The sequence below is a fragment of the Aedes aegypti genome, chromosome 3 (genome assembly GCF_002204515.2).
Source record: "Aedes aegypti strain LVP_AGWG chromosome 3, AaegL5.0 Primary Assembly, whole genome shotgun sequence".
Lineage (NCBI taxonomy): Eukaryota > Metazoa > Arthropoda > Insecta > Diptera > Culicidae > Aedes > Aedes aegypti.
In genome coordinates this window covers 87,439,933-87,467,699 of record NC_035109.1, presented here as the reverse complement: position 1 = coordinate 87,467,699, position 27,767 = coordinate 87,439,933, and the positions used below count along the sequence as shown (strand labels likewise).

Below are 27,767 nucleotides of genomic sequence, written 5' to 3'. Positions count from 1 at the left end.
CTTCCACTAAACAATAGTTTATTCCTCCGCCAAGCCTGTCAATCTGCAGAAGTCTCTGCTAAATTCAGGTTCGAGAGTTTCGTTAGTAGTCGGCCAGCAGTGATTAAAAGTTCGTCCGGAAGTTCACAAGTTCAGTTTGTTCGAGCCGTTCCGTGTCAAGTGCAGCGGCAAGTTAATTAATTCTCTGCCCGACAATGAAAGTGCTGGTGAGTGAAATTTATCCCCGTTTGTGTTTTTGCTTGGCAATGTGTTTCAAATCCCGGGAATGACACGGTTTTTTGTAGGGGAAATGTACCTGTTATGAATTTAGTGGTTCCCGTTTTGGCCTTTTGTGAATTATTGAGGACTTTCACATTTTGAACATTTGGAATGCTTTAACATCAAGATATATTTGATATCAAACCACATCAACACTTAACATGATTGAAAATACAAAAATAATTGAATTATAACATATGGTACACATACCCTAAAAATTGCACAGTGTTTCGACTTTCTCGGCTGAATACAAGTGAAACGAGCGAAAAAGGTGCATATTGCTGCTGCTCCAGTTGTTGCAGCGATTTAGTTTGGCGATTTATTTTAGCGTTTTTTTTTTCGACCGGGATTTGGGTGGAACATCGAGGAACTTCTTATCACTTGTTAGAACTTTTCAGTTACCGTTGCCGTTGAGTGCTGTACACTCGGAAGATCTTATGCCAAAAAAAGATACACTATAAAATAATAGGGTGACGGACAGTGAAAGTGCAATAATTGGAAAACATGTTCAGCATCAGAATATTTTTTTTTCGATTCAGACGTTAGAAGATGAACTGTCCTAATAATGGTGTACTGGAGCCTCCCAGCTGCTTGAACAATGCGGGAGGAACCTGTTAAACATAAGCTGATAAAGCTTACTGAACAACTAGTGTGAAATCACTTTTTTAAGGTCCAGAATTCGTTGAATTTGTAACTCGTTTTTGTCTCCAGCACCAGAATGCCACTATTTATTTAATTAAGGTGAAGATAAATCGAAGCCAAACCTCGAATTTTTCAGAGCACAAATCTGGAGAACCGAACACCCGTTTAAGCTGAGAACTTAATCGCTAGTGACCAATCGATTAAGTTTTCAGCTAAAACGGGTGTTCGGTTCTCCAGATTTGTGCTCTGAAAAAGTTGAGGTATTGCTTCGAGTCATATTCTTAAGGGTTACAGAATCCATTTCCGTTTTCGAAAACATCATAGCACGTCTAGTTTTTTGAGATATTGGTTATTGAAAATGCAAAATTTGACTATACCAGCCAACTTGCATGCAAGTTTACCAGCTTGTTTGGCATTTTTTACTTAATTTGTCGCCGAATTCTTCATGTGTTCAAGTGATAAAGATTCAACATAGTTCATAATACTTTCGATGCTCAGACTATATTTTTTGATGATTAAGAAATGTATTGTATCTTGCCATACAACAGAAATGATGTTTTGTATGGAGACTGCAAGCATGTTGAAAAATTCGTTTCAATCTAAATTTACTCGTGAAATTTAAACCAAATTATATTTTAAATAAAAGCACAAGCCCTTTTTTAAGTGCTTGGTGCATTAGATCAGTAGAAAGCTTGATAAATCATACTTGAAATACCTGAACTGCACTATTTCACACATAATTTTGGATAATTCTAGCAATACCATCAAGCCTTTATGCCAAACACTGTTGAATGCTTTTTCTATGTCTAGAAGAGCAGGACCAGTAGAATAGGAATTGGAACGAATCACATTTGTTACACGTAAAAGTTGATGAGTGGTCGATTGTCCACGTCGGATTTCGAATGGATGGAATGAGTCCCCCAATATCTATGACAAATTATCCCTCAATTGTTTTCCACCATATAAAAAATCGAAAAATGCATCGCCCTAAACCACGATCATGGCACCAACCGGAAATTCCGGCAACTTCACAAGAACTGGACTTCACTTTCCGCGAGCGAGCAAGACAAACTTCTGCCGAAGTCTTGTGCTTTTATGCTCCCACGGTTGTATTTTTTGCCCTAAATAGTTTCTCACACTTCCGTGCTTAGTCAACACGCTCTGGAGCTCAATTCGCAAAGCGTCACCATCGCAGTGAGAAAAGTTTTAAAATATCCTCCGCAGTGTGGTGCAATGGCAACTACTTGTTTTTTTTTTGGCGTTACGTTCTAACCGGGCAGAGTCTGCTTCTCAGCTTAGTTTGCTTATGAGCACTTCCACATTTATTAACTGAGAGCTTTCTTTGCCATTTGACCATTTTTTGCATTCGCATGTAGTGTGACAAGCTCGAAGATACACTATGTCCAGAAAAGTTGAGAAAATTACCTACACGAAAAGATCTTCGACAAATGGGATTTGAACCCACGAACCTTTGCTTTGTCTAGCTGAATTGCCTCGCGTTTTCCGCTACGGCTATTCGATCCCCTTAGTGCCAACTAATGGTGCTTTTTAGCATCACTCTTCACAAAAAGGCCGGTTAAAAGAGACCATCCCGAACCGAACCTCCTCCAATATGCACTCCAAGCAATCCAAGTCGGTATTATTTATCACAAGCTCGTTGAATAATAACCAAGTTCGCTCCTCTCTTGAGAGTCGGCCGGCCGAGATGACACGAAACGCCAACAGAACAAAAATAAAAAAGAGTTTTCGTTCACTGCTTTGTTTCTTCCCCGTTCCAGAAATTTGCGGCTTCCGTGAGTTAAATTTCAAGCAAAATTAGTTTTGCAAGTCAATAACGAGCTGAGGAGGCTGCTAAGCGAAAAGATGTGGAAAATGTCCAAATCGATTCACCTATTGGGGATAACTCTAAATTTCAAAATCATATATCAATCCCTTATTACAACTGACAATCAGATTATCGACCGTTGTAATAAATAATCAATATCTTCTGAGTACAGATAATCAAAACTTTGTCTTAAGAACGAACTTTTGATCTTTAAACAAATTTTCAGGCCAGCGATGTTGTATGCTGTACCAATATGGACTAGCTGTTGTAATACCAGGAAGAAAGCTCTGCAGAGGATTCAAAAAAATAAATTTGAAAATGATTCTGAAGTTTCCTCCCTGTTTCAGTACTAATGAGTTACATAGCATATCCAATGTTAATTCATTGGAACAAATGTCGATTAAAACTAATATTGTTTTTGGACAAAAATAGTTAAATCCATCTATTGCCACGATTCATACGTTATATATTTTGGTTAAGTTTGGTTAAGTCAATTGAAAGCGTTTTGTTCTCTCTTATTAGGAGATGAAATCAACTCAGCCTTTAAAATTCTGAACTGCCACGGTAAATAAAATGTAATATGTTGTTTAAAATGTTTACAAAAGCTTAACTTTGCTTTACCAATTTTGGATGACAATGTTGTCTCACACAGAACACCTAGAGATAAGAAATGAATACAATGTGTGAAATGATACTAAAAAGGAATTAAAAATATCTAAGTTTTTATATTTAACGGTCATAATGTTTCGCAAAGTTGTAGTGAAAATTAAAGCCTCTCCATAAATAATTCACATTTCTGTTGATAGTTGGCAACACTGTTTTATTAGATTCAAATAAATCCCAATAAATTGGAAGCACAGTCAGATAGTGAATTCGAGTGTGCAATAATAACAGCATTATAACAAAGTATTATGAAATACAGAAAAACACTGTTTACGAAAATAAACTGCGATTCAATTACAAATTCAGCTAATGTTAAATTATTTAAAAACAATTGGCTGGCAACACTGTCAACCTGCTGAATGAGATATCAAAAATATTAAATATTGCAACAACTGTGATTAACAATCTAATGTGGGTACCGTCAAGGTATCATTCACCGTGCATTTGAGAAAAATTTGCGCTTCAAAATATTATATTATTTTTCAAAATCTTTTAAAGCGAACTAGAATACTCGTAGTGGCGTACAATTATACTGTAATTCAGGGAAAAATCTAAAATTATCGATGTATAACAAAAATACTTAACAATGATGTTTACAAATGTAATGTTAAGGTCGCCTCGTACCGTGCTATATCACAATTTACCGTGCACACTGGTGCACCATTCACCATGCGTTTAGTTTTCGTCATGATTTAATTTTGTATCTTAAAGAAACGTTGTTGGTGGAGCAACTATGTTGCTAGTAGTGTACGCACTCAGTTTTAAGGGTATTCAAAGTCGAAAAAATGGCAAAATAATTATTTTTTCAATGAAATCGTTATAGGAGGTTTGACTGTATTGACCAAACCATTCCATATTCGCTCAAAAATTGAATATGGAGTAGTTAAATCACGACATCACAATAAATCCAATATCACCCAATAATTTCAAGCCTTTTACACTAATGCACGGTAATAAGAACCATAAATATTGAATAGGCTCCATTCACCGTGCTTTTGGGTTTCGACTGAAACACAATAAAAAAATCTAATTTGCATAAAATCTCATGGTTCATACAATGAAATACATGTAACTAGAAGTATCTACGGCGAAAACAATAGGAGTAATTCTCGATAAGACCGGCCCTTGAATGACACTTGGTCTTTCAAAGTATTCAAGTTTATGATCGTTTGACTGCTCCTGTGAAGTATGTAAAGAAACTGTATTCGAATAGTCAAATTGATGGACCCCTCGTTAGTGATAATCATAATTATTTTTGAGGACCCTTCAGATTTTTTTTTTTGAAATACGGCAGTTTGAGTTAACCAAGAATTGTCAAAGTTGGAGGCGTCCTCAAAAACGGTTGTGATTATAATTAACGAGGGGTCCATCAATTTGAGTTTCCGAATGCAACTTATTCACTTAATCCACAAAAGCGTTCAAACGAGCCTAAATTTGAACATTTTGAAAGACCAAGTGTAAATCTATCCGGGGACATTCTGAATTTTTAGGAGATTTGAGAACAAATAAGGTGGTTTGAGAGTGAATTTGAATCTAATAAGATAGAGAATGGAAAGAGGTGACAAAAATGTGCAGCCATTCCGTGAAAAACCGATCTAGTGGGTCTCCGAATTCCGTGAAAATTTGCTATTTTTTTCCTTATCCGAAATAAGGATACACGTATTTTTGGATTTTTTGATTAGGGTGACCATTTCTGAAATAGAGTGACCAGAAAAATCGCGATTTTGCAAAATTTTTATTGTAAAAAAATTATAACTTTTGAACCGTTTGACCGATTTTCAATCTTTTTGGACGAAATGAAGGGTAAAGATTTTGACTTTGCGGGAAAAATATAAAATTTTACAAATATTGTGTTTTTTACATGAAAAACTCAATAGTTTCCGTTTTTTCGTGTTTTGAAGGCCTCGGGACCAAAGGGGTTATTGATGCTCTCATTTTTTCTTAAAAGTTCAGAAATTTTTACGTAAACTGTCAAATTTTCAGCGATGTATGTTTTTTAGTTTTTGAGATATATTTTTTTGAAAATAAAAAATCAGTCATTTTTCATCGGCACACACTGTAGATCTCAGCGCATTAGATTTGTAATGTTTAAAAAAAATCATAACTTTTGAACAGCTCAACCGATTTCCAACCTTTTTTTATGGAATGAAAGCTTAAGGTCTCAACTTTTCAGAAAAAAATAGAAAAAAATGGAAAACTTTGAAAAAAAATTTTTACATTAAAATAAATGAAAATTTCTAAAAAAAAACTAGAAATTTTTATATTTTTTCACGTTTAAACATATTGTTATCAGATTTTTCAATTTTGTCTGAATAGTTGAAATTTTAAGCTTCCATTCCATACAAAAAGATTGGAAATCGGTTAAGCTGTTCAAAAGTTATAATTTTTTTTTAAACATTACAAATCTAATGCGCTGAGACCTACAGTGTGTGCCGATAAAAAATGACTGATTTTTTATTTTCAAAAAAATATATCTCAAAACTAAAAAACATACATCGCTGAAAATTTGGCAGTATACGCAAAATTTTCTGAACTTTCAAGAAAAAATGAGAACAGCGATAGCCCCTTTGGTCTCGAGGCCTTCAAAACACGAAAATAAACGGAAACTATTGAGTTTTTTCATGTAAAAAACACAATTTTTATGAAATTTTATATTTTTCCCGAAAAGTCAAAATCTTTAGCCTTCATTTCGTCCAAAAAGATTAAAAATCGGTCAAACAGTTCAAAAGTTATAATTTTTTTAAAAATAAAAATTTTGCAAAATCGCGATTTTTCTGGTCACCCTATTTCGGAAATGGTCACCCTAATCAAAAAATCCAAAAATACGTGTATCCTTATTTCGGATAAGGAACAAAATAGCAAATTTTCACGGAGTTCTGAGACTCACTAGATCGGTTTTTCATGGAATGGCTGGGTGTACAATATTCCCATTCTACTTATGCCCCTATGTGAATCCTGAATGCTTCACATAAATAGTACAATCACTTCTGGAAAGTGATTTTGGTCCCCTTAGAATTCTCGAACACTAATACACCTCTTCTGAATTTCATAAGCTGCAGCTGGTGTAGATACAAGGGAGGTCATAATGGAGCATTTTGGCGGCTAAGAGGCATGATGGATTTTTAAGGTGATTTGGTAGGGAGTTTGAATTTCAGTTTTTATTAGTGGCGCAGTTGTATTATGTACAACACACCAAAAAAAACCTCGCTTCTCATACACAGTATCAGCGCAGTGCTTCTGGTAGAATCTACCGCACGAGGACTGGAAGGATAATAAAATGGAAAATTTTAAGGGGTTACATGAAGGTGTGCAAAAGACCCGTAATTATCTTGTGTCCCAACTGGAATCCTGTGTGCCCCTTAAAAAACGTAAATGCTTCCAGAAAACGATTTTGGCCCCCTTGGACACGATTACACTTCTCCTCATAAGCTAGTGTAAGATGGGGTCATAATGGTGTCTAGGGGGACATGATGGATTTAAAGCGATTTGAGAGGGAATAGAGTCCTCAAATATTTAATGGAATCTTGTTTTTATTTAGTAAAACGAAAGAGCATGTTACTGCAATTACTTCATCAATTTTTCCCGCTCAAATAACGACTTTATCATATTTAAACTTAAATTTAAAAATTGGGTTCCAAAAAGAACCTTGACATTTTTGATCATGTTTGACGTTCAATTGAAAAAAAAAACAGCACAGGGGTTTTAGTTTCAACACTGGGGTTGTTCCTAGCTGACATTTCGGTAGTGACACGTAAAACAAAATACACCCAAAATTTAAGATTAAGCCAAGGTATGTGACAAAATCTTAAAATACATAAAAAATAGTTTTTGTACTTAAACAAACGAAAAACATCAAAAAATTGAATAAACATGTGTTTTTGGCCTAAACTTAAGCGTTTGTCACTAAGATTGGGACAGGGCTTTAGGACTCTATTTGACAATAATAAAATTTAAAATGCAAAGGGGTAAATGAAGGTAATAAAATAGGGAATGTAGAGGGGATACAGAAAAGTGTTTAATAGACCACCACCACCACCACCACCACACTTACGCCCGTACTGAAATCGCATGCTCTGCCTAAATATATATTGTAAACGCTTCTTTTGCCCCCTTCAACCCCCTAGGACACGATTGTGCTTAAAACCTGAACTGAATTAACTACACCTCCTGAACTTAAGTAAACGATGGGGTTCATTATGTGTCATTATGGTGCCTATAGCGGATCATGATCGATTTTAAGACAATTTGGGAGAGAATTTTAATGTTATAAGATAAAGAATAAGAAAGGCTGTCAGGAAAATGTGTAAGAGACCTCCATTCCACTTACTCCCCTATTATTATTCCTCATTACTAGGTGAGCATCCTTACATGTACCGTAAACTCTGCTGAACATGGATAAGGCCCTCTCTGTCACTTTGGACACGATTACATTTCTCCTGATTTTTATTAGCCAGTGTAAGAGGGCACAGTGGGACGAATGCCCAAAATCGTGAACTTTTTTCTGAAGCGTGTTAAAACGTGCTTTTATCGGTTTGGTGCCCTTGGATAAAAATGTTTAAATAATATGGCGCATCGGGTGGCCATAATATTTAGTTTAGAGTCTCGCCACAAATGGCGCTGATAATTTCAACTTTTTTATTTTGCGATTTGCAAACATGGCATCTTTTATTAAGTTGTAAATTATATAAATTGAAACAACTGTGCTAAAAACACCAACTCTCCATCTGGTAACTCTACTGAAGTGCAAATAAAAAAATCATAAAATGAAGTTGAAATGTCGTTTTATTCAAATATTTTCAAAACTTGAAGTTTTTATGGTAACAATGTTCTACAAAATTATGTAAATAGCCAAAATATACAACATTGTACAAGTGAATAGCATTACAAAACGCAAATAAGAAGAGTTATATTAAATTTTTGGTAATGTATTTATTTTTTTACTTATTTATTTATTTACTGGTTCAACGGACTCCTTTGGTCTAATTTAACGATGAATCATAATCATTATATAACATACAACGGAATGTTTATATGACATACAAGAAAACAAGCATTCCGGTTTTGTTGTTATTATGGAGGCAAATGGATGCAGATAAAACCTCCATAGGTTCAAACTACCCAGCTAGCTGAAACTATCAAAATTATAAATTGATGTGTTATTTAGTTACGATCATTTTTTGTAAAACCGGTTGTTTTAAATTAGATGCCGGATGTTGTTAAAAAAACTAACTAACAATTTGCACTATAGCATATTAAAATTGTAACTTGTTTTGTTACAAAATCTGCTTTGGGTTATAATCGATTAGGGTAAAAACTACACATTTTTACTAATTTTTTGGGTAAATGTTATTAAGTGTGTCAGTCTAGTTTTAAAAAATGACTAAAATGCAAGAAAAAAGGTTTTATACTGTTTTAAAAATAAGTTTTTAACGGGAATCGAACCACCAGGATGAGCCTGACGCCCCTACCATTGAGGCTATTGGTACACTTGAATTGAAGCGTGATACAAGCGCAATTTGTTCAACGTCTTCTCATCCCATATGAACATGTTCTTCAAATTACTATCGTGTCTAAAATGTAAAACATGACGACACAATGAGTGACGTAAATAAACTCGTTCTTGGGAAATGTTCTTCATACAATAAATCACAATTATACCATGTCCTGTGTGTCTAGGGGGTCATGATGAATTTTAGCATGATTAGAGAGGGAATTTAAATGTTATAAAATGAAGAATGTGATGGGGTTACAGTGTAAAAGTGTAATAGTCCCCCTTACACTTAGGCTTTTGCTGGAATCCTGCATGCTCCTGCTAAAAAGTATCATGAACGCTACTGGCAAGCAATTTTGGCCCCCTCAAACCCCTCGGACACGAATACAGTTCTTCTGAACTTCATAAGCTAGTGTAATGGAGGGTCATAATGGGGCATTAGGGTGTCTTGGATTTATATTGAATAAAATTGGGGATTTGGAGAGGTATCAAATGTATATAATCTACTCCAAACTCTGAAAAGTATTCCAAACGGCCCTGGAATCTTCTTCCCTTAAGAATCCCTTGGACACTGCTGTAAAAAGGAAATTAATATGGGAAAATGGTGTCTAGGGGAGCATGAGGAATTTGAAATAAAATAATGCATTATCCCTCATCCTACGTTTCTTCTTCTTGTTCTTGGCATAAACGTCCTCACTGGGACAGAGCCTGCTTCTCAGCTTAGTGTTCTTATGAGCATTTCCACAGTTATTAACTGAGAGCTTTCTTTGCCAAATTTGCCATTTTCGCATTCGTATATCGTGCGGCAGGTACGATTATACCCTGTGCCCGAGGAAGTCAAGGAAATTTCCATTACGAAAAGATCCTGGCCGACCGGGAATCGAACCCAGACACCTTCAGCATGGTTTTGCTTTGTAGCGGACTCCAACCACTCAGCTATGGAAGGCCCCTATTCTATGTTCCTGATTGATACTATTAACTTCTCCTTAGCTACATTAGCCGGTGTAAGAGGAGGTCAAAGTGAGGCATAATTAGTTACGGGGGTACCAATTCTACCAAAGATTCGGAATGCCTGTCTTAGAGTTGGTTTGAAATAACTAGCAGTGCTGCCAGCGAACAGTATATTTTGTAATACAGCATGATACAGCTGATACCTACTCCAATTCGTCCCAGCAGTTATTGTTTTCCTGTAGCTTTGAAATATTTGATTATTCTTCGTTTTATTTGAGCAGTGTTGCCAGCTACATAAAGAATTTCGTACCTTTAACAGTCACAAGACATGATATTTAAGGCCTTTTTTGACTGATCTCAATATCTCAAATGGTTTTTATTTATAAGATTTATAAGATTATATTTAATCATTTGACAATGATTGAAGCCAACTTCTTAGCTATCTTAGAAAAATAAAACGAAATAAAAATTCGTACTTTAGTTCTGGTAAATGTGAGGACTTCAAAGATGTAAACATAAGGATCGTGAAGAATTTAGCTGCACATATTTGCACTTCTCTCAGTTAGGGGTGGTAGACTTTTCTCAATGTTTTTGCATTTTTTCTTTGATATCAGCTTAAGATAATTCCAGGGGATAATTGAATATCGCTAAATGATTCATATCATCATTATTATGTAAAATATAATGGTTTTCACATCGTTAATTGCATTAGTGGCCAATATACATCATTGGTGAAAAACGCACTTTTTTCGCTATAAGTCCTTCTCAAAAGTTGGTCTCGAAAACTCATATATATGACATGAGATGGCAAAAATATTTTTGGCCACCATTCTATATGGTCCCAGACAACCAGAAGTCGCATAGCAGTATACGAAAAAAGTCGTTTATTTGTCTAGACGGCTTCACTCCCGCACTACATGGTGGATGAAATCGTTGGAATGATGAGTTTCCTCGCATAAAACGCTATTTCATGAGTTCATACGTACATTCCATTTCGTCCCGTATACCTGTACAATGTTAGTCGGATCAATCCGTAACAGCTGTCAAATAATCTTTGTTATCATAAATTAAGTCGCATAAGAGTACATACTAATTCGCAAGAAAATCTACACACTCGCATTGCATGTTATGTTTCATCATATAAAATATGCACGTATATCGCCTCCACTTTTGTACGTATAAGGCTTTTTCGCGACATCTTATACGTGAAACTTTGCACATATAAGCATCGCATAACGCAAAAGGTGATTAGGTTATGCGTACATTCTGGTTGTCTGGGGTAACCGCCAATAGTGTGGTCTGGAAAGCCCAAAAATCTTACTACGTGGACAGCCCCTTATAACTTCGAAATATTTAATTATTCTTTTTTTTATTTGAGCAATGCTGCCAGCTATATAAAGAATTTTGAAGTAATTTAACCATGCGTAATGCGAGGGATAAATTATAAGTGAAATTAGATGATTTAATTTCAACAATATTTTTAAAGCAGTGCTGCCAGCTACGTAATAAAAATGTAATCTATAAATAGAAAAGTTGCTTTCTTTTAACGTGAGTATGCATCGAAGGCACACGAAAAAAAAAACAGTTTACCTAAGTTTTGAGTTGACTTAACCCATAATTAAGTATATCGATTATTTTATCAAACCAAAATCTCTCGGTATTCTCTCTCTTCCCACCAATGTTGTCGGAAATAGAGAGAACTGCACCTACCTAATGGGGGTAGTTTGGCCCAATAAGCCAAATTTGGGTAAATGCATTATTCTCAAGTTTGGGTTGAATGAACTAAATTTTGCGTTGAAACAAACCAAATTTTAGTATTTTTTTCTTATGGCTTCAAAGCCAAAGTACCTAATGGAGGCCTTGGGAATTTAGCCAAATTTGGGTTATTGGGCTCAACTACGGTTTTGCGTTGAAACAACTCAGATTTGAGTAGATCCGCGTTGCCGTGCAAGCCTTGAATTTTTCAGAGCACAAATCAAGAGAACCAGACATCCGTCCGTGCTGAAAATTTGAGGCGCAATCGGTTGTCTGATTCTCTTGATTTGTGCTCTGGAAAAATAGTGTAGCCTTCGATGCATCTTCACCTTAAATGTTGAATCCTAATGACTCAAAATAAGGCACGATCCGAGATCAGTACTTAAAAATCAATTCCAATCAAACGAATTCAAAGCCCTTCAGCGCTGCCAGATTTCTATTTCCAACCAACACGAAATTGTTGGCCGATGCTGACAGAAGATGCCTATCATCGTCAACGACGGTGATGACGCTTGTCGCCATTATTCGTTGCGCGTTCGGGCAAGTCTGGAACAACGCACATTCCAAGAATGCAAATCGCCAGCAGCGATATCCATCAAAGCGCTGTGGCCAAGGATGGGAACAAAGTTTTCAACTTTCAAAGGTTCAATGTTCAAACGGTTGTTGGTGAATAGTGAGACGTGTCGGCGCGAAGGCGGCGATGACGGACGATTTCTTGGAAATGTAGAACACTTCGAAGGACCGAATGGAAAACCAGCCTGAAGTCTGTCACTTGCCAACTGGTTGATGTGCTTTGGAAGCGTTGGAAGTGGAAATCTTATTAATTGATGCGATTTTGACATCTTATTCTTTCAGAAAGTTGTGTTAATTTCTGGAAAAGGGGTGTGTGCTGTAAAGTACAGTAGAATAAAACATTATTTTCAAATGATTTTAAGTAAAATTGAAATGGGTATATCTATTGACAAACCTAAGTTAAAAGTTTTATATAATGGAATGTCACGAAATTAAAACGGTACACTCCAATGAACTCAAACTTGGATCCAAACTTTTTTGTTTATCGTAATGATCGACTGGATGGAGCATGTAGTGGAGTTGCAATCATCATTCATAGGCGTATGAAACATCAACTGTTTTCGTCACTTGAAACTAAAGGTTTTTGAAACTTTAGGTGCTTCTGTTGAAACACAGCTTGGTAAATATACTTTCATAGATGCCTATTGCCTTTTCAGTGATCTGGGCAGCTTGTTAATTTTCTTCAAACTGACTTGCGAAAATTATAATCATGAATTCGAATTTTGCTTCACGAAATATCCTCATCAAAATAAAACTCTACAATTGAAATCACTTTGCCAATTATTACATGAGCAATGTTTGGCATTAAATTCACCAATGACAAAAAAAATTGACTTATTCCTAGTCGATTATCGCAAGTCAGTTTGAAAAAAAATATCAAGCTGCCCAGATCTTATATATACGATGATCTTAAACTCTTAATCTGTCTCAAAACGTGAGGAGAAGGCTATTCCAATGCACTTGCGATCTTGTTATTAAAATTATATGACGGGATCTACAAAAAAAATGTTTTACTAAAAAAAGAAAGAATATTTTGTTAAATTAAATTTCTCAATTGAACCCTGGCTCTAAGCACTTTTGTAAATTATCTAGAAATTAGAAAAAAAAATCAGAAGACATTTTCGGCATTGAGAGAGGAAAACAAATTATTACTAACCAATTGCGAAAATGCACAAAAACTTGCTATGCAGTTTGAAACCGCGCACAATTCGAATTAAAAGAGCTTGAAAGCATCAAAATGATGTTCTCAACAGACATTCAAATAACTGATCTCTTCAAACCAACACTTCAACTGTATAGTCTATTTTTTGTTGATTTGTTGCTTAGGCATTTCATGGGACATTGCTGCAAAAGAACTCTACATTCCAAAACTTGTCCATTTCTTGTCCGCTACACATACTCTGGAACACATTTCGGATGATTGAAATTTGTCAAACGAACAAGAATTTGCCCAGTTCTTGTACACTCAGTGAAACCAGCCTTCAAGTGCCGTGCAAATACCGCAAGGCACCAATGTGACAGACGTATTTCGATTAAAATTGTCGTCGACTTTCGAGATTCGAAGAGCTGAATCCATACCAGCTTCTGTAGCAGAACAGAAATCGGTTCCGGTTTTTACTTCCCGGATTGTGTGTCCATCTTTCAGTTAGAGCAAGGACAATTTCGGGCAGATGTTGAAAAATTCATTTCTCATCATCTGCTCCGGAACTTGTCGTCATATCTGTCGGTCGGCCATCAGGATGGAAATAGCTTGGAAATTGGGGGTGGGGAAGTGACTAACTAACTAAGGGAAGAGATGAAGGACAGTAGGGTGCGGATTATTTTTCGAAAGGTCCCAAATCAAAACATCAAGGGCCTTTCTTAGCTCAAAACAGAAACTTCAAAATTTCAGCCAAAAATATTGAAAGTAAGAGATGGGATAGATAATGTTTGTTGCTTCTAGAGACCGAAAATACCTCTGCATCTCTACAATCGCTACGGAAAGTTTATTTGAAAATTACATAAACGTAACGTTGCAACGTAAAAATGTGTCATCATAAGCATGAAACGAGCTCACCAGTTGGTGATCCATCCTAGAACGCGGAACGAACACGATTGGTCTTGATTTCGTTGCTCACTCGGAAAGAGCATACAACAGAATCAAAAGACCACTCAATACTCTTTACTAGATGCCATATTGTCTAACCTAAATTCATATTTTTGGCTTAAGATTTGAGGTTTCTATTTGTATGCGATTTGAACCCAGAAGAGCATACGAGCTTTTGGTTTTGAGAACTTTCGAAAAATAAGCCGCACCCTAAAACACAGCCGACTGGGCTGGTTGCGTACAAGCCTGATGCCACACAACAGCTGTCCCTCGGGTTGTGATGCAATGTCAATTCGAACAAAAACCTGTGTGGTTTGTTTAATTTATCATCTTGGTTACGGTGGGAACTTGGGGGCGGGGGAGGATATTTGAATTAGACAGGGAAATGGAGCGGCAGGGGCACATGGCAAGTGTGTACGTGTCAATTCTGTGGCAGTGACAAATGGGATGCCCGACTGGATACTGTCCAGTTGGTGGTTCAGATGATGGTTCTGTTCCGAGTTGGCATGATGGAAAATTTCTATTAGATGACGATCGACGAAAGAAACAATGTTTGAGGCACTACTGTTGCTGTTCTCGTCATCAGATATGATGAATATTCGATTGAATTTGTACCACAATGTTAATAAAGTTAGCCAGCAAAAGTGTTGCAGATAGACAGATGTATGCTTAGCTTTTCTAAGGCATATGTATTTAGAGCAAACAAAATTACTACAAATGCATTGTTGGAATTTTGCAGTACATTTGCAGTAGCAATTTTTCGAAGTTTCGTATCATTTATCATGTATTTGTACTTTGACTTCAGTCTTATTTGATTCGATGACCATATCTATAGATGGCTTTAGATGTGAATCCCTGCAGTTATTGATTGTAAGAATAAGTTTTTTCCGTGAAAAACCTTTTCTGCAAGCAAAAGGGAAGCCATTGGGAAATCAAATTTCGATGAAATTATCAGATCGAACTTTATCAATATCGTAGTTAATTTTTGATATGATAGAAAGGCCTGAGTCATCCGCAGAGGTTTTTGACATTCCTGAGGCAACCCGTTTTTGTTCAGTTATCAATTTATAATCAGTCACATCTAATTACCAGCAGTAATTTATTCAAAATAAGATGGGTTTTCGTCACGCCCGCCTATTAATCACCCTTAATTATGCTGACATACATGTGACGAGTATGTCGCATGCGGAAAGTGTGTTGATGATGTCGAAATCATCTGAAATATTCATGAGATTTATATTACCCTTTGAGATGCCTTACAAAGAAAGGGAACGTGTGATTTTTATAATCACCATCTTGTTCATGTTTCCGTCATTACAGTTTGGCTTTTAATCTGTTCTTTACGGAAATCGGTAGAATAATGATATATGGATATGTAAGAGCTTTACAAAGAAATATTCAAAAAGCTTAATATTAATTATTTTAAAGCATGGATTTAAAAATTTTAATATCAACACTTAACTTATGCATTCTTTTTTCCCTCAATTGAATTACGATAGAAACAGTAACTTCAAACAAAACAAGCCAAATTGACACATTTTCCTTAGTATTTATTTGTCATATAAAGTAGACCTGAGGCTGTTCCCCATGTTTAGTCTTTAAGGTGGAGATAAATCGAAACCATACCTCAAATATTCAAGAGCACAAATCTAGCGAACCAAGTAGCCTTTTAAGCTAGAAACTTCGATTGATTCGATTCGATTGATCACCATCAGTGAGTGACCACTGACCAGTCGATCAAGTTTTCAGTTCGAACCGATGTCTGGTTCAACATAAATTTGTGCTCTCAGTTCTGCACAGAATTAAAAAGCTAGATCAACAAAAGAATTGAAGTAATTCATAGTAATATACTTTCTTACCTGGAACTTTTCTCCGTAAAACCTCTTTCTGAACTGTTTTGAAAATTCTGCAATGTGAACAATTTGGGAATACTCAACTTGGTTTTCAAAGAATCCTTCTTGAAATTCCATTTGAAACCACTATTGTACTGGGAGAATGAAATCAATGATTATGTTGTAATTTATGCATCTGTCCTGCTGTTTTTGAGAGAACCTTGTCCCGGATTCTACAAATAGCTGATCTTCATGTGTGGTAGTTCGGAAACACTGGTTTAGACGCGTGTTTAGATTTTACCGCGGGATTCGACCATTTTGCGATACAGCTTCAATTTGACGAAAAATGTTTGGCAGGCAGCAAGCCAACCCGCCAATCTAGTACTAAAATCTAGTCGTACAGTCGATAAAAGGGTACAATAAATCCAGTTAGAATCGTTAGCGTAGTACACCCCAACCTCTTTTTACGACCGTTATCGGGGGGTCGTAAAAAAAATCGGTCGTAAAAAAATCAGAATTATAATTATGCTTTTGAAAAATGCAACGTTTTTGAAAAATGCAGATGCGGAAATACTGATTCGACGTATTCGGCAAAGTTGAAGCATGAGTTGGGAACTTTTCAAAATGGCCGTTCAAGTTTTCATATTTTGGTAATAGATGGCAACACGATTGTTATCAACAGAGCCAATTTTATGGGGGTGTGATATGCAAATACCAAAAAAAAATTAAAGATAACGGTACCGAATGTTCACCAAAGTTGAAGGAAGTGTTGCGTGCCATACAGTCGGCCGAATCACAAATGTTCATGTGGCTGGCAACACTGTTCAAGAAGAATAAAGTAAAGATCAAAACCATCAAACTTGAGCGGAACAGAAAAATATAATGCTTAGCAACATAGCAATACTCTTCAACTGTAATCCAGTTTTTCATGAAGGGTTCAAATTTTTTTTCGTAGCTGGCAACACTGCTTAAGTGAAATTGCGCCACCAGGCAGTACAAGTGTGCATGCAACTATTGTTTTGCGGATATCTCAGGATCCTAGCCACTTAAAAAGATGGCGCCTTCGACAAAGTTGTTCAGTAGCTCAAGCGCTATCATTATAAACGCTATGAGGTTCAAAATTTTGCCACTAGACGGCACTAGTGAGTATGAAACTTTTGTTTTGCGGATATCTCAGGATCCTGACCACTAAGAAGGATGAATCTCACAGCATTTATAATGATAGTCCCTGAGTTACTGAACAACTTTGCTGAAAGCGCCATCTTTCTGAGTGGTCAGGATCCTGAGATATCCGCAAAACAAAAGTTTCATGCTCACTAGTGCCGTCTAGTGGCAAAATTTTGAACCTCATAGCGTTTATAATGATAGCGCTTGAGCTACTGAACAACTTTGTCGAAGGCGCCATCTTTTTAAGTGGCTAGGATCCTGAGATATCCGCAAAACAAAAGTTTCTTGCTTACTAGCGCCGCCTGGTGGCAAAATTTCGAACCTCATAGCGTTTTTAATGATAGCGCTTGAGCTACTGAACAACTTTGTCGAAGACGCCATCTTTCTAAGTGGTCAGGATCCTGAGCTATCGGGAAAACAAAAATTCTATGCTCACTCGTGCCGCCTGGTGGCAAAATTTCGAACCTCTTAGCGTTTATAATGATAGCGCTTGAGCTACTGAACAACTTTGTCGAAGGCGCCATCTTTCGAAGTGGCCAGGATCCTGAGATATCCGCAAAACAAAAGTTTCATGCTCACTAGCGCCGCCTGGTGGCAAAATTTTGAATCTCATAACTTTTATAATGATAGTCCTTGAGCTACTGATCATTTTTGCCGAAGACGTCATCTTTCTAAGTGGTCAGGATCCTGAGATATCCGCAAAACAATAGTTTTATGCTCACTTGCGCCGTCTGGTGGCAGAATGTAAAATCTCATAGCATTTATAATTATAGCCCTTGAGCTACTGAACAACTTTGTCGAAGGCGCCATCTTTCTAAGTGGCCAGAATCCTGAGATATCCGCAAAACAAAAGTTTCATGCTCACTAGCGTCGTCTGGTGGCAAAATTTATAATCTCATAGCGTTTATAATGATAGCGCTTGAGCTACTGAACAACTTTGCCCAAGACGCCATCTCTCTAAGTAGCCAGAATCCTGAGCTATTGGCAAAATAAAAATTCTATGCTCACTGACGCCGCCTAGTGGCAAAATCTCGAATCTCATAACTTTTATAATGAGCTTTAGCTACTAAACAACTTTGCCGAAGGTGCCATCTTTTCAAGGTGCCAGGATCGTGAGATACTCGCAAAACAAAATTTCTATGCTCACTAGCTCCGCCTGGTGGCAAAATTTTGAACTTCATAGCGTTTATAATGATAGTCCTTGAACTACTGAACAACTTTGCCGAAGACGCCATCTCTTTAAGTGATCAGGATCGTGAGCTATCCGCAAAACAAAAGTTCTATGCTCACTAGCGCCGCCTAGTGGCAGAATTCCGCAATTGAATGACCACCATATGTTAGCCCTTGAACTACTGAACAATTTTGCTGAACATCATGATCCTCTTTGAGTACTTTTTAAGATAATGATCATTTATAAAAACGGTCGTTAATCTGAATTTTGGTCGTTAAAAAGTGGTCGGAAAAAGAACCGTCGATAAAAAACGGTCGTTAAAAGAGGTTGGAGTGTATTTATATCACTAATATGAGTGGCGCCTGCTGTTTTGACGAACCGCGTGTTCAGAGGAAAAAGACGGGATAACTAGCGAAGAAAAAGGAGGCAAGAATCGGGTAGATATGTTGTATTTTTTGTTCTAAGTGGTTCCACAACATCTGTATTCGTGATCAAACGTCAACATCCCACCGCAAAATCGCTAGTGTTTGGAGGTGATTTTAACCTCCAACTTCCAAATAACCTCCAAATCATCACCTCCAAGTTAGTTCTAATACCCTCCGTTATATGAAATATTGTGGCGCGTCGATCGTCGAAAGTTTATCGTTAAACATTCAATACGAGTTAGCCAAGCTTTGCTTTCTGACATCAGCGCTTATCTGTACATATGTGAGCGGTGTACGGTAATTGGTAGTTTGATGTCTAGCTATACTAAATCTAGTGGCACTGGTATGAAAAAGATCGAAAATCAAATAGAAGAACTAGTTGATCGAATCAAAAAGATCGAAAGGTAAATTGCTACGTGAAGAAACAGTTGCAAACGCACTAATGACTAAAAAAACATATGCCGCCGCTGACAATTAACAATGTTGTGCAAAAGCGCAGTTGGAGGAGTACCGTACTAAACCGGTGAAAATGTTTGATCTTTTGTTCAAAGTTTCTTAGGCATCCAAGACTCAATGTCTCATGTAACCACATGCTTTCGGCTAGCCGCAAAGCCTTCCAAATGGACCGATTGTGCATTGGAGTCGTAACAGATGTCTTTCAAAAGTACTTCAAGAAGCACAAAGAAGCTTTTTTCACTTTTCACTGAATTGTACACCACCTTGAAATCAATAAGCAAATGGTTAGTCTGCAAGTTATACTCCCGGAATTTATTTAGGATGATTCGCAAGCTAAACTAGTAGCCCTCACGAAAACCAGCTTGGCATTTGCCGACGAAGGACTCCTCGAGCGATCTCAGTCTGTTAAATAGGATGCGCGACAGAATTTTGTACGCCGAATTCAGCAGGGTAATTCCTTTGTAATTGGTACACTCCAGTATGTGCCCTTTCTTGTAGTTTGGGCGTATGAGGCCATCCAACCAGCCGGTGGGCAATTCTACGTCCTCCCATACCTTCAGAAGTACTCGATGGATCGACTGATAAAACTGCTCACTTCCGTGCTTGAGAAGCTCGACCGGGATCTCGTCCTTCCCAGCAGACTTACAGTTCTTTAGCTCGCTTATAGCCGTTTTAACCTCTCCTATGGTCGGTGGGTCCACAGCTTGATCTTCACCATCAATGTACATCCTGTTCCTCGCTACATTTCCATTTTCACCATACAACAATTGCTGAAAGTGCTCCTTCAACCTGGCAGCCACCGCCGTTTTATCGATCATTGCACATGGCGGGCACTGGTACGGTATTGTGCCGCACACCATTGACCGTTGCATTGAATCTACCCATATCATTCCGGTTCATGCTTTCTTCAGCTTTAGCTACCACACTTTCTTCGTGATGCCTTTTCTTTCTGCGGTGGATTCGCTTTTCTTCGACTCTCGCTGCATTGTACCGCTCTCTGTTCTGTCCGGTACTGGCCAGAAGCATACGGCTTCTGGCGACATTCTTCATGTCTGTCACTCTCTGGCACTCATCATTGGACCAGTCGTTTCGTCTACGTCGTTGACCAGTGCCAATCACTTCCCGCGCCGTTGTTGTCAGTGCTTCGTGGATAGGGTCCCACAGCCTGTCGACAACTCCAGTAAACATATTTGCTCATGGACATGGGTTCGAACCCCGTCTGCGGCAAACATTTTTGTTATTTCCTTCGTGATAATTATCGCGATAAGTTTAGAGCCGATAAAGTTGGATCATCAATTATAGCAGTTCACGAAATCTGTTTCTCGCAGATAAAGGCGGGAACTAATTGTAGGGTTGCTTGAAAAATGCCAATTTTCGTCTCATTTCCGCGATAGTTTCATTCACTGCATCTGAGTAATGTCGCCCATCAACCAGCATGTATTTGGGAGCAGGCATCGCCACCCGTGAGTCGCCAGGTGTGTTTGCGGATATTCTTTCGTGCGAAGTAGGTACTGTTGATTTCCATCCCTCTAGCACAGGGTTTCTCAACCGGTGGTCCGCGGACCCCTAGGGGGCCGTGAAGAGTTCTCAAGGGGTCCGCGAAGCCATTGAGAGCAAGTGTCGTTTCTCCTAATAGACTAATCCAGTTGCCTGCGTAGTAGTGCAATGTTGACAACATTGCTTTTGTTTGCTGTGAGAATTCAAATATAAACATAATTGCTGCAAAACAACCACTTTCTTGTTGGCCTGCCGTTGACCGAAAGCTCAATAGCGTCAAACAAACATCGATACGTTTTCATTCTGAGGAAATCGACTTGTGTAAGATTGATTGTGCGTTGGTGTTCGTGACAGTTTGCTTGGGGACCTCTATTGATGAATAAGTCTCGCGTAACATCTCAAAAGGGCCAATCCTTAGATCGTTGATTCAGTGAAAATTCAATGTGAATATTGTTTACCACATTTTCAATTCCCATTTATCAATATTTAAACCAATCTATATGATTTCTTGCTCGTTGATTGATGATTTATTATTACTAGGGCCGGTGTACCAGTTTGGCCACCCTAAGGAAAATATTGTTTATACATAAATCAAATGACCTTTGGTTACTGTCAATACATTAAACGAAAGCTTTCAATCCATGCTCAGCAGGGAAAATATAAAAACTAATCAGAAACTTTGTTTTTGTATTAAAAATGGGGGTGGCGAATACTGGACCACTTGCACCAGTATTCGCCACGATTTTAATTTCAGTTCCTGAATTCGCCACCTACGTTGATTTCTTATGGAAGGTGGCGAATCAGGAACACCATGGCGAAAAATAGGTGCAAATGAGCAAACATTTTTAGGAAAATTATTTTTTTCTATTATTTTCTGAGAAAATTTTGCGGTTTCCAAGAATGTTTCCGTATTATCTTAAAACAATTTAGTGAACACTAAACAATTGGTAATTATATATGTCGTAAAACGGTATATAATCCGGGGTGGCGAATAACTGGAATATGACGAATACCGGTACACCTTCCCTGCATGTTAATAATTGATTTTATTCTTAAAACTGCCAAAAAAGTGGAAAAACATTATTAGTTTTTAAATGCTTGGACCATTTTTGATTTGAAAGTCTATTTATGAATTTAGTTAGCGTGCCATGTCCCAAGGCTAGGTTTTCAAAGAATGAGCAAGAGAGAGTTGCAAACTGTCATTTGCCTTAGTATGGTGAGAGGCCAATGACAGTTTGCAAAACTTTCCGATTGTAGGCCCTCTTGACGGAGATCAAGATAATTGGCCGTTTTGAACAGAAGACTAATGAATGATTTGAAAAAAGCGATGATTAGTCGTTTTGAGAATCGGGTTTATAACAGTAAGTTTTATGATAATGTTGACAATGTTTGCATAGTTTGTGGGTGCTAGTAGATGCTATTGAATTGTATCAAAGCCCGTTTTGTTTGCAAATTTGATTATTAGAATTGTAACGCGAAAAATGTGATGAATTTTTTATCCAACTTGGTTTCAAGAGAACATTATCACCGAGTTAAAAATTTTTGAACTGTGAAGTACTTTTGAACTGGAACCTATTTTGTTCCTTCCTTGCAACTGTGAAAATACTGAGAAATACCATCAATGCAATCATGACAGTTAAGAATTGCAAGTCAACTATAGTTACTTAACGCACATCCATGAAAATTATATCCAGGTTGAACTTGAAAATCAAAAACTAAGATAATTTCTGTAGGTATCCATAGGAAATATCTGGAATATTTGCGGCTTAATCCTTCGTAGATATTGCCAGCTTACTGGCGAGATCCAAAGTTTTCAAGATTTACTGACGATATTGTTTGTCTGGGGGGCCCAGATAGCCGTAGCGGTAAACGCGCAGCTATTCAGCAAGACCAAGCTGAGGGTCGTGGGTTCGAATCCCACCGGTCGAGGATCTTTTCGGGTTGGAAATTTTCTCGACTTCCCAGGGCATAGAGTATCTTCGTACCTGCCACACGATATACGCATGCAAAAATGGTCATTGGCATAGTAAGCTCTCAGTTAATAACTGTGGAAGTGCTCATAAGAACACTAAGCTGAGAAGCAGGCTCTGTTCCAGTGGGGACGTAACGCCAGAAAAGAAGAAGAAGATTGTTTTTTTTTAAATATAATTCTTCCTACGACTCGCAAGGAACACAAGAAATCTGTAATTATTTCCTGGGAATATTTTTGACGGTTTATTAGCAGAATTCGGAGTGTTTCCATGTAAAATATTTTTTGTTTGCTTTTTTGATCCATTTCTACAGGGGTTTTTAGAACTACTGAGCTCATATTTGATCACAATATTCGTTAGCTTCAAGCTATTCTTATTGCCATGTTTCAGACAATTTTGCCGAGAAAATTCCCCCTGTCAAAGTGGATCATGGAAGCGCCAAAGTTCTTAACTTCATTCTGAACTTACTGTTGTGTTTCAGACAATCGGATGACGAAAAATCCCAAGGTTTTATCCCACTTTCCCTGCATTAATTGTTGATTTTTTTTCAAGATGCCTCATGGAAATTCCTTGTCATATCATTGGAAAAACAGATAAGTAGATTCATGACTCAATACATAGTGGACTTCTTCAAAACATTACAGCAGGATTCTAGCGTTGACGATTTCTTCATTAAGATCTGTTGTGGTCAACCGCGTGAGGACCAGGAGGGTAAATCATTGGAAAGATTCAGTGTTTCCATAAACATTGATTTTAAGAACATCCATCTTCAGGGGTCCGTGAGACTTTCGTAAATCTTCAAAGGGGGTCGCGGCTTCGAAAAGGTTGAGAACCACTGCTCTAGCAGCAGCGAAGGTTACTAGCACATTATCATTGGTAACGGAATGGAGGCTTTTCGTTCCAATGATGGGTCGGAAGAAATCTTCTTTCCCGATCTCTACATTTGCGTCGCCGATGGCTATCCTGACATCTTGTTTTGGGCACTCTCCGTAGGCCTTATCCGGGCTCTCATAGAACTCATCCTCCATGTCATCGTACTTATCGTTCGTTGGCGCATATATGCTGCTCACCCAACTAACAATTCAGAGCCACAAACAAGCATGCATGTTTAATTATTGTTCAATAATGGTAATGACAGCTGAATAAAAAAAATTGCTCTATAAAGAGCTGAGAAGGTGCTTTTTGAACACAAACTTAGGTCAATGTTCAACGTTATGCATTAGAATGAACAAAAGTTGAATCGCCACTGATTAAACGTTTCCAAAGATTCTCATTCGACTAGTCAAGATTGTTTTACTAATAAGCTGAACAAGACATGTTTCCTCCAATTAAAAAGCCAATATTCCACTAAACAAATGTATATGTATAAAAGGATATTCAGAAGACGAACTAACGTTTTACCTGCGTCGCAATTCAGTTATTTCCACATGTTTAACATAAGCATGAATAAGAGCTGAATAAGTATCGTATGAAATCCTAATCCAGCTTCAGTACATTATAAGAACAGTTGATCCAATAGAGGCCAAAATGACGATTAACAAACACATTGTTCAGCAATAAATAAGCCTTGGTAAAGCTAAATTTCATAAAATGGACAAAATATCCGAAATTCGGGTTGAGTTCCGAACGCATTTCAAAGCTTATAACTTATGCTTTCTCAAAACTTTTAAAATAGCTGTTCAGAAAATAAACATGGTCAGTAGGGTGCGGCTTATTTTTCAAAAGTTCTCAAAACCAAAATTCATGTGCTCTACTGAATTTAAATCACATTAAAAGAGAAACCTCAAAATCTGAGCCAAAAATATTAACATTTAGAGGTGGCGCAAGCGTCTTGAAGTTGAATTTTCAGGTTATAAAAAATGACGCTCAATGAAGTACACATAACTTTGTTATTTTTCAACCGATTTTAAAACTTTTAGCATCAATACATTCAAAATTAAATTTGTGAAAACTTTGTTGAACACCAAATTTGTCTAAAATCAAAACAAGTTTCAGTTAAAAGTAATTTATTCCAAATTTTCCCTCATTTTACTTAAATTTCAACTTTGTTTGACCATAACTTCATGATTACTCAACCGATTCCAAATCTTTTTACATGCTTTTGAAGCTAATTCAATTGGTTTTAAACCTTTCATACATCACATTTCACTAAAAAATGTCTTGGCCAAGTTGTTCAGCAAAAACTGCACAAAAAAAACAATTTTTTTTACGAAAAATGTCAGTTTTTCAAATTTTTGCCAATCTCTAAAGCTGAAACTGGTTTTTCTCATTTGTTAAACTTTTGGGAAGGACTTTGCAACAATTTTTAAATAATTTTTCATCAAAATTAGGGATGGTACATAAATTATGTCACGCTAAATTTCTACTTTTTCGACCCCCTCCTCCCCCTTTGTCACGTTTTTTGTATGAGTCCTTCAAAAATTTTGTAAGGCTTGTCACGCTTGGCTTGACCCCCTCCCCCTCTTGGAGCGTGACGTAATTTGTGCATGACCCCTTATGTTTGCATATGTTTAAAAATATATGCACTATTCAACTCGTAATTAAGGCAAGATGCTTTATATATTTAAGTTTTAGAAAAAATGCAATTTCCGGCAAAAAAAAAAACTTAAATAATCCAAAGAAATTTGATTTTTTCATTAAAAAAACATGTTTTTGGGTAGTTTTTGTTGAATACCCAAGTCAAAATTATTTTTTAGAAAAATGTGTTCTATGAACAGTTTATAGTCAACTAAATTTGCTTCAAAAATATGTAAAAAGATTCGGAATCGATTGAGTTTTAATGAAGTTATGGTCGAACAAAAATATTTTTTTAGTAAAATAAGGAAAAATTTGGATAAAAGTATTTTTAACTAAGAAAAGTTTGGATTGTAGACAAATTCGATGTTGTACAAAGATTTCATTAATTCAATTTAAAAGATAATGCTGCTAAAAGTTTCAAAATCGGTTGAAAAATACCAAAGTTATGTTTACTTCACTGAACGTCATTTTCAAAAATCCTTTGACAGAGATTCTTCATGAATCTGGAGTCGTCCAAGGATCTCAAATGAGAAATCTACTACGATATCCACGATATTCGCCAACGATCTCACCTGAACCCCAAAAATGTTTTTATAGGATACCTATAAAAGCTATAACCGGATTTGGCTTTAAGGGGCTTGAAGTCTAATAATGTGTGAGGGGTCCCTCGTTATATGACATGCTATCATTAAAATATGTTTGCTTCTGAAACAATTTCAGCCAGTTCCCAAAGATTTTGTTAGAAATTTGTATATTGCCAAAAAACTAGGATTCTTCAAAAGTTCGCATCAAGGATCAGACTGGGTTTCCATTAGAAATTAATGGAGCATACCTTATACCTTGCATGAAATAGACTTAAAATTTTCCTAAAAATGTCAAATGTGGAGTTTTCTTTAGAGTGCACTCAGATATTCATCGGAAGAAATATTTTTTTTTCAGTATTTCAGTCTGTGACTGTTTGATAACGGATTCTTCGTTTGTTTTTTATTGTTTTCTGCTTAAAACCTTTTTCAAAAAATAACTGTGTTCTGCCACTTCTTTCTCAAGACCACAGCATAAGCAAATAATGTTATTCTGTTCTGGAACTCAAATCTGGCATAACTGTAGGTCACAAGATTACTAAATTGCTAAAATTACTAGAATCCCTCCAGACACCTGGTAAAAGAAAATTATGATACAGAGTGTGTGAAGTCAAGAGTTTTAAAATTTTATTGAAACTATATCAATTACTGATTTGGCATTATTTTCATGTAGAGCTACTAAGAGCTGAATTTTTTTACATGAAGTTTGAATTTCATTATTATTATGAAAACATGCGATGTTTGTTTATAAGATTCAGATTACACGATTTCTAAATAGAATCTATCTTCAAACATCAAACAATATCAGTTGTTCAATAAGGGTCAAGTTAATGGTATCTTGGAAGGCAATCTTTTCAAGATAATAAAATAATTCTTATTTTAGTTGTATTTCTAGGAACTTTTATAAAAATCGACTGGAAAATCGGGGAATTAAATTTTCAAAAATGAGTCGACGCCCTGAGATCGTATGTAATTGTTGTCTCAGTGTAAAAATGGTAAAAACAGCAATTTCGACAAGAAAGCTCTCAAAAAATAGTTCTAGATGTTCTCTAAGTCATTAATGTGATGAGCAAAATCTTTCCCAGATGGGAAGTTTAAAAGACGTTTGAAAAAGAAACCTATAATAATTGCCCTCTTTCTCTTATACCAACAGGTAATCGTTGCCTTCACCACCCTGTGCGCCGCCGCAGTTAGCGCTGCTCCGGAAGATGCGGGCGCCGCTATCGCTGCAGCGACCATGGCGGAAGACAGCGTCAGCAAAAGGAACGAAAAGCGAGGCGTTGGTCTTGGCTATGGACTGTCCGGTCTCGGTTACGACAGCAGCCATCTCGGTTACACCGGTGCCGCTCTCGCCGGCTATCACCACCCGGCTGGATATGTGGCGCCCGTTGCGAGCACCACGGTCATCAAAGCTGGATACGCGACGGTTCCCGTTGCCAGTGCCGGTGAGATATTGCTGACTTCGTCAATGTTTCCTTCTACTAATTTGTTCAACTTTTCAGCATACCCCGCATACGACTACGCGAAGTACACAGGCTTCTACCCGGGATACACTACTGGCTACGGTGGAGTCGGATATGCCGGTATCCCGGTGGCCACCACCGCAACCGGTTACGGAAAGATTGTCCAACCAGCTACCACGACCTATAGCAAGGTAATCCACTCGTACCCGCACTACGGGACGACTGTGGGAGCTGTTTCGCCCGCTTTGGGTTACACCGGAGTGGCCGGCTATCACGGTGGATACGTCTACTGAAGGAGAAGGAGGCAACTTGCCGAATGTACTTGAACTTCCTCAGATCTGGATGGTGGTGTTTTGTGTGTAGATAGGTTTCATTCTAATTGTGCTATATTATTTATTTTGATGTGTGTAATCCGAATAAAGTTTACAATTTGTGATAACCTAA

At 37.2% G+C, this 27,767-nt stretch overlaps 1 protein-coding gene across 1 annotated transcript; it reads left to right on the top strand.

Moving 5' to 3' along the window:
- Positions 1 to 27,767, top strand: LOC5578560 (shematrin-like protein 1). Its single transcript, XM_021851406.1, has 3 exons — positions 1 to 206; positions 27,014 to 27,305; positions 27,363 to 27,767. Exons 1-3 carry the CDS (start codon positions 195 to 197, stop codon positions 27,614 to 27,616), a joined length of 558 nt encoding a protein of 185 aa, XP_021707098.1. The 5' UTR covers positions 1 to 194; the 3' UTR covers positions 27,617 to 27,767.

Coding starts and splice junctions, on each gene's coding strand:
- LOC5578560 (XM_021851406.1), top strand. Junction 27,306..27,362: donor GGTTCCCGTTGCCAGTGCCG/GTGAGATATTGC, acceptor TCAACTTTTCAG/CATACCCCGCATACGACTAC.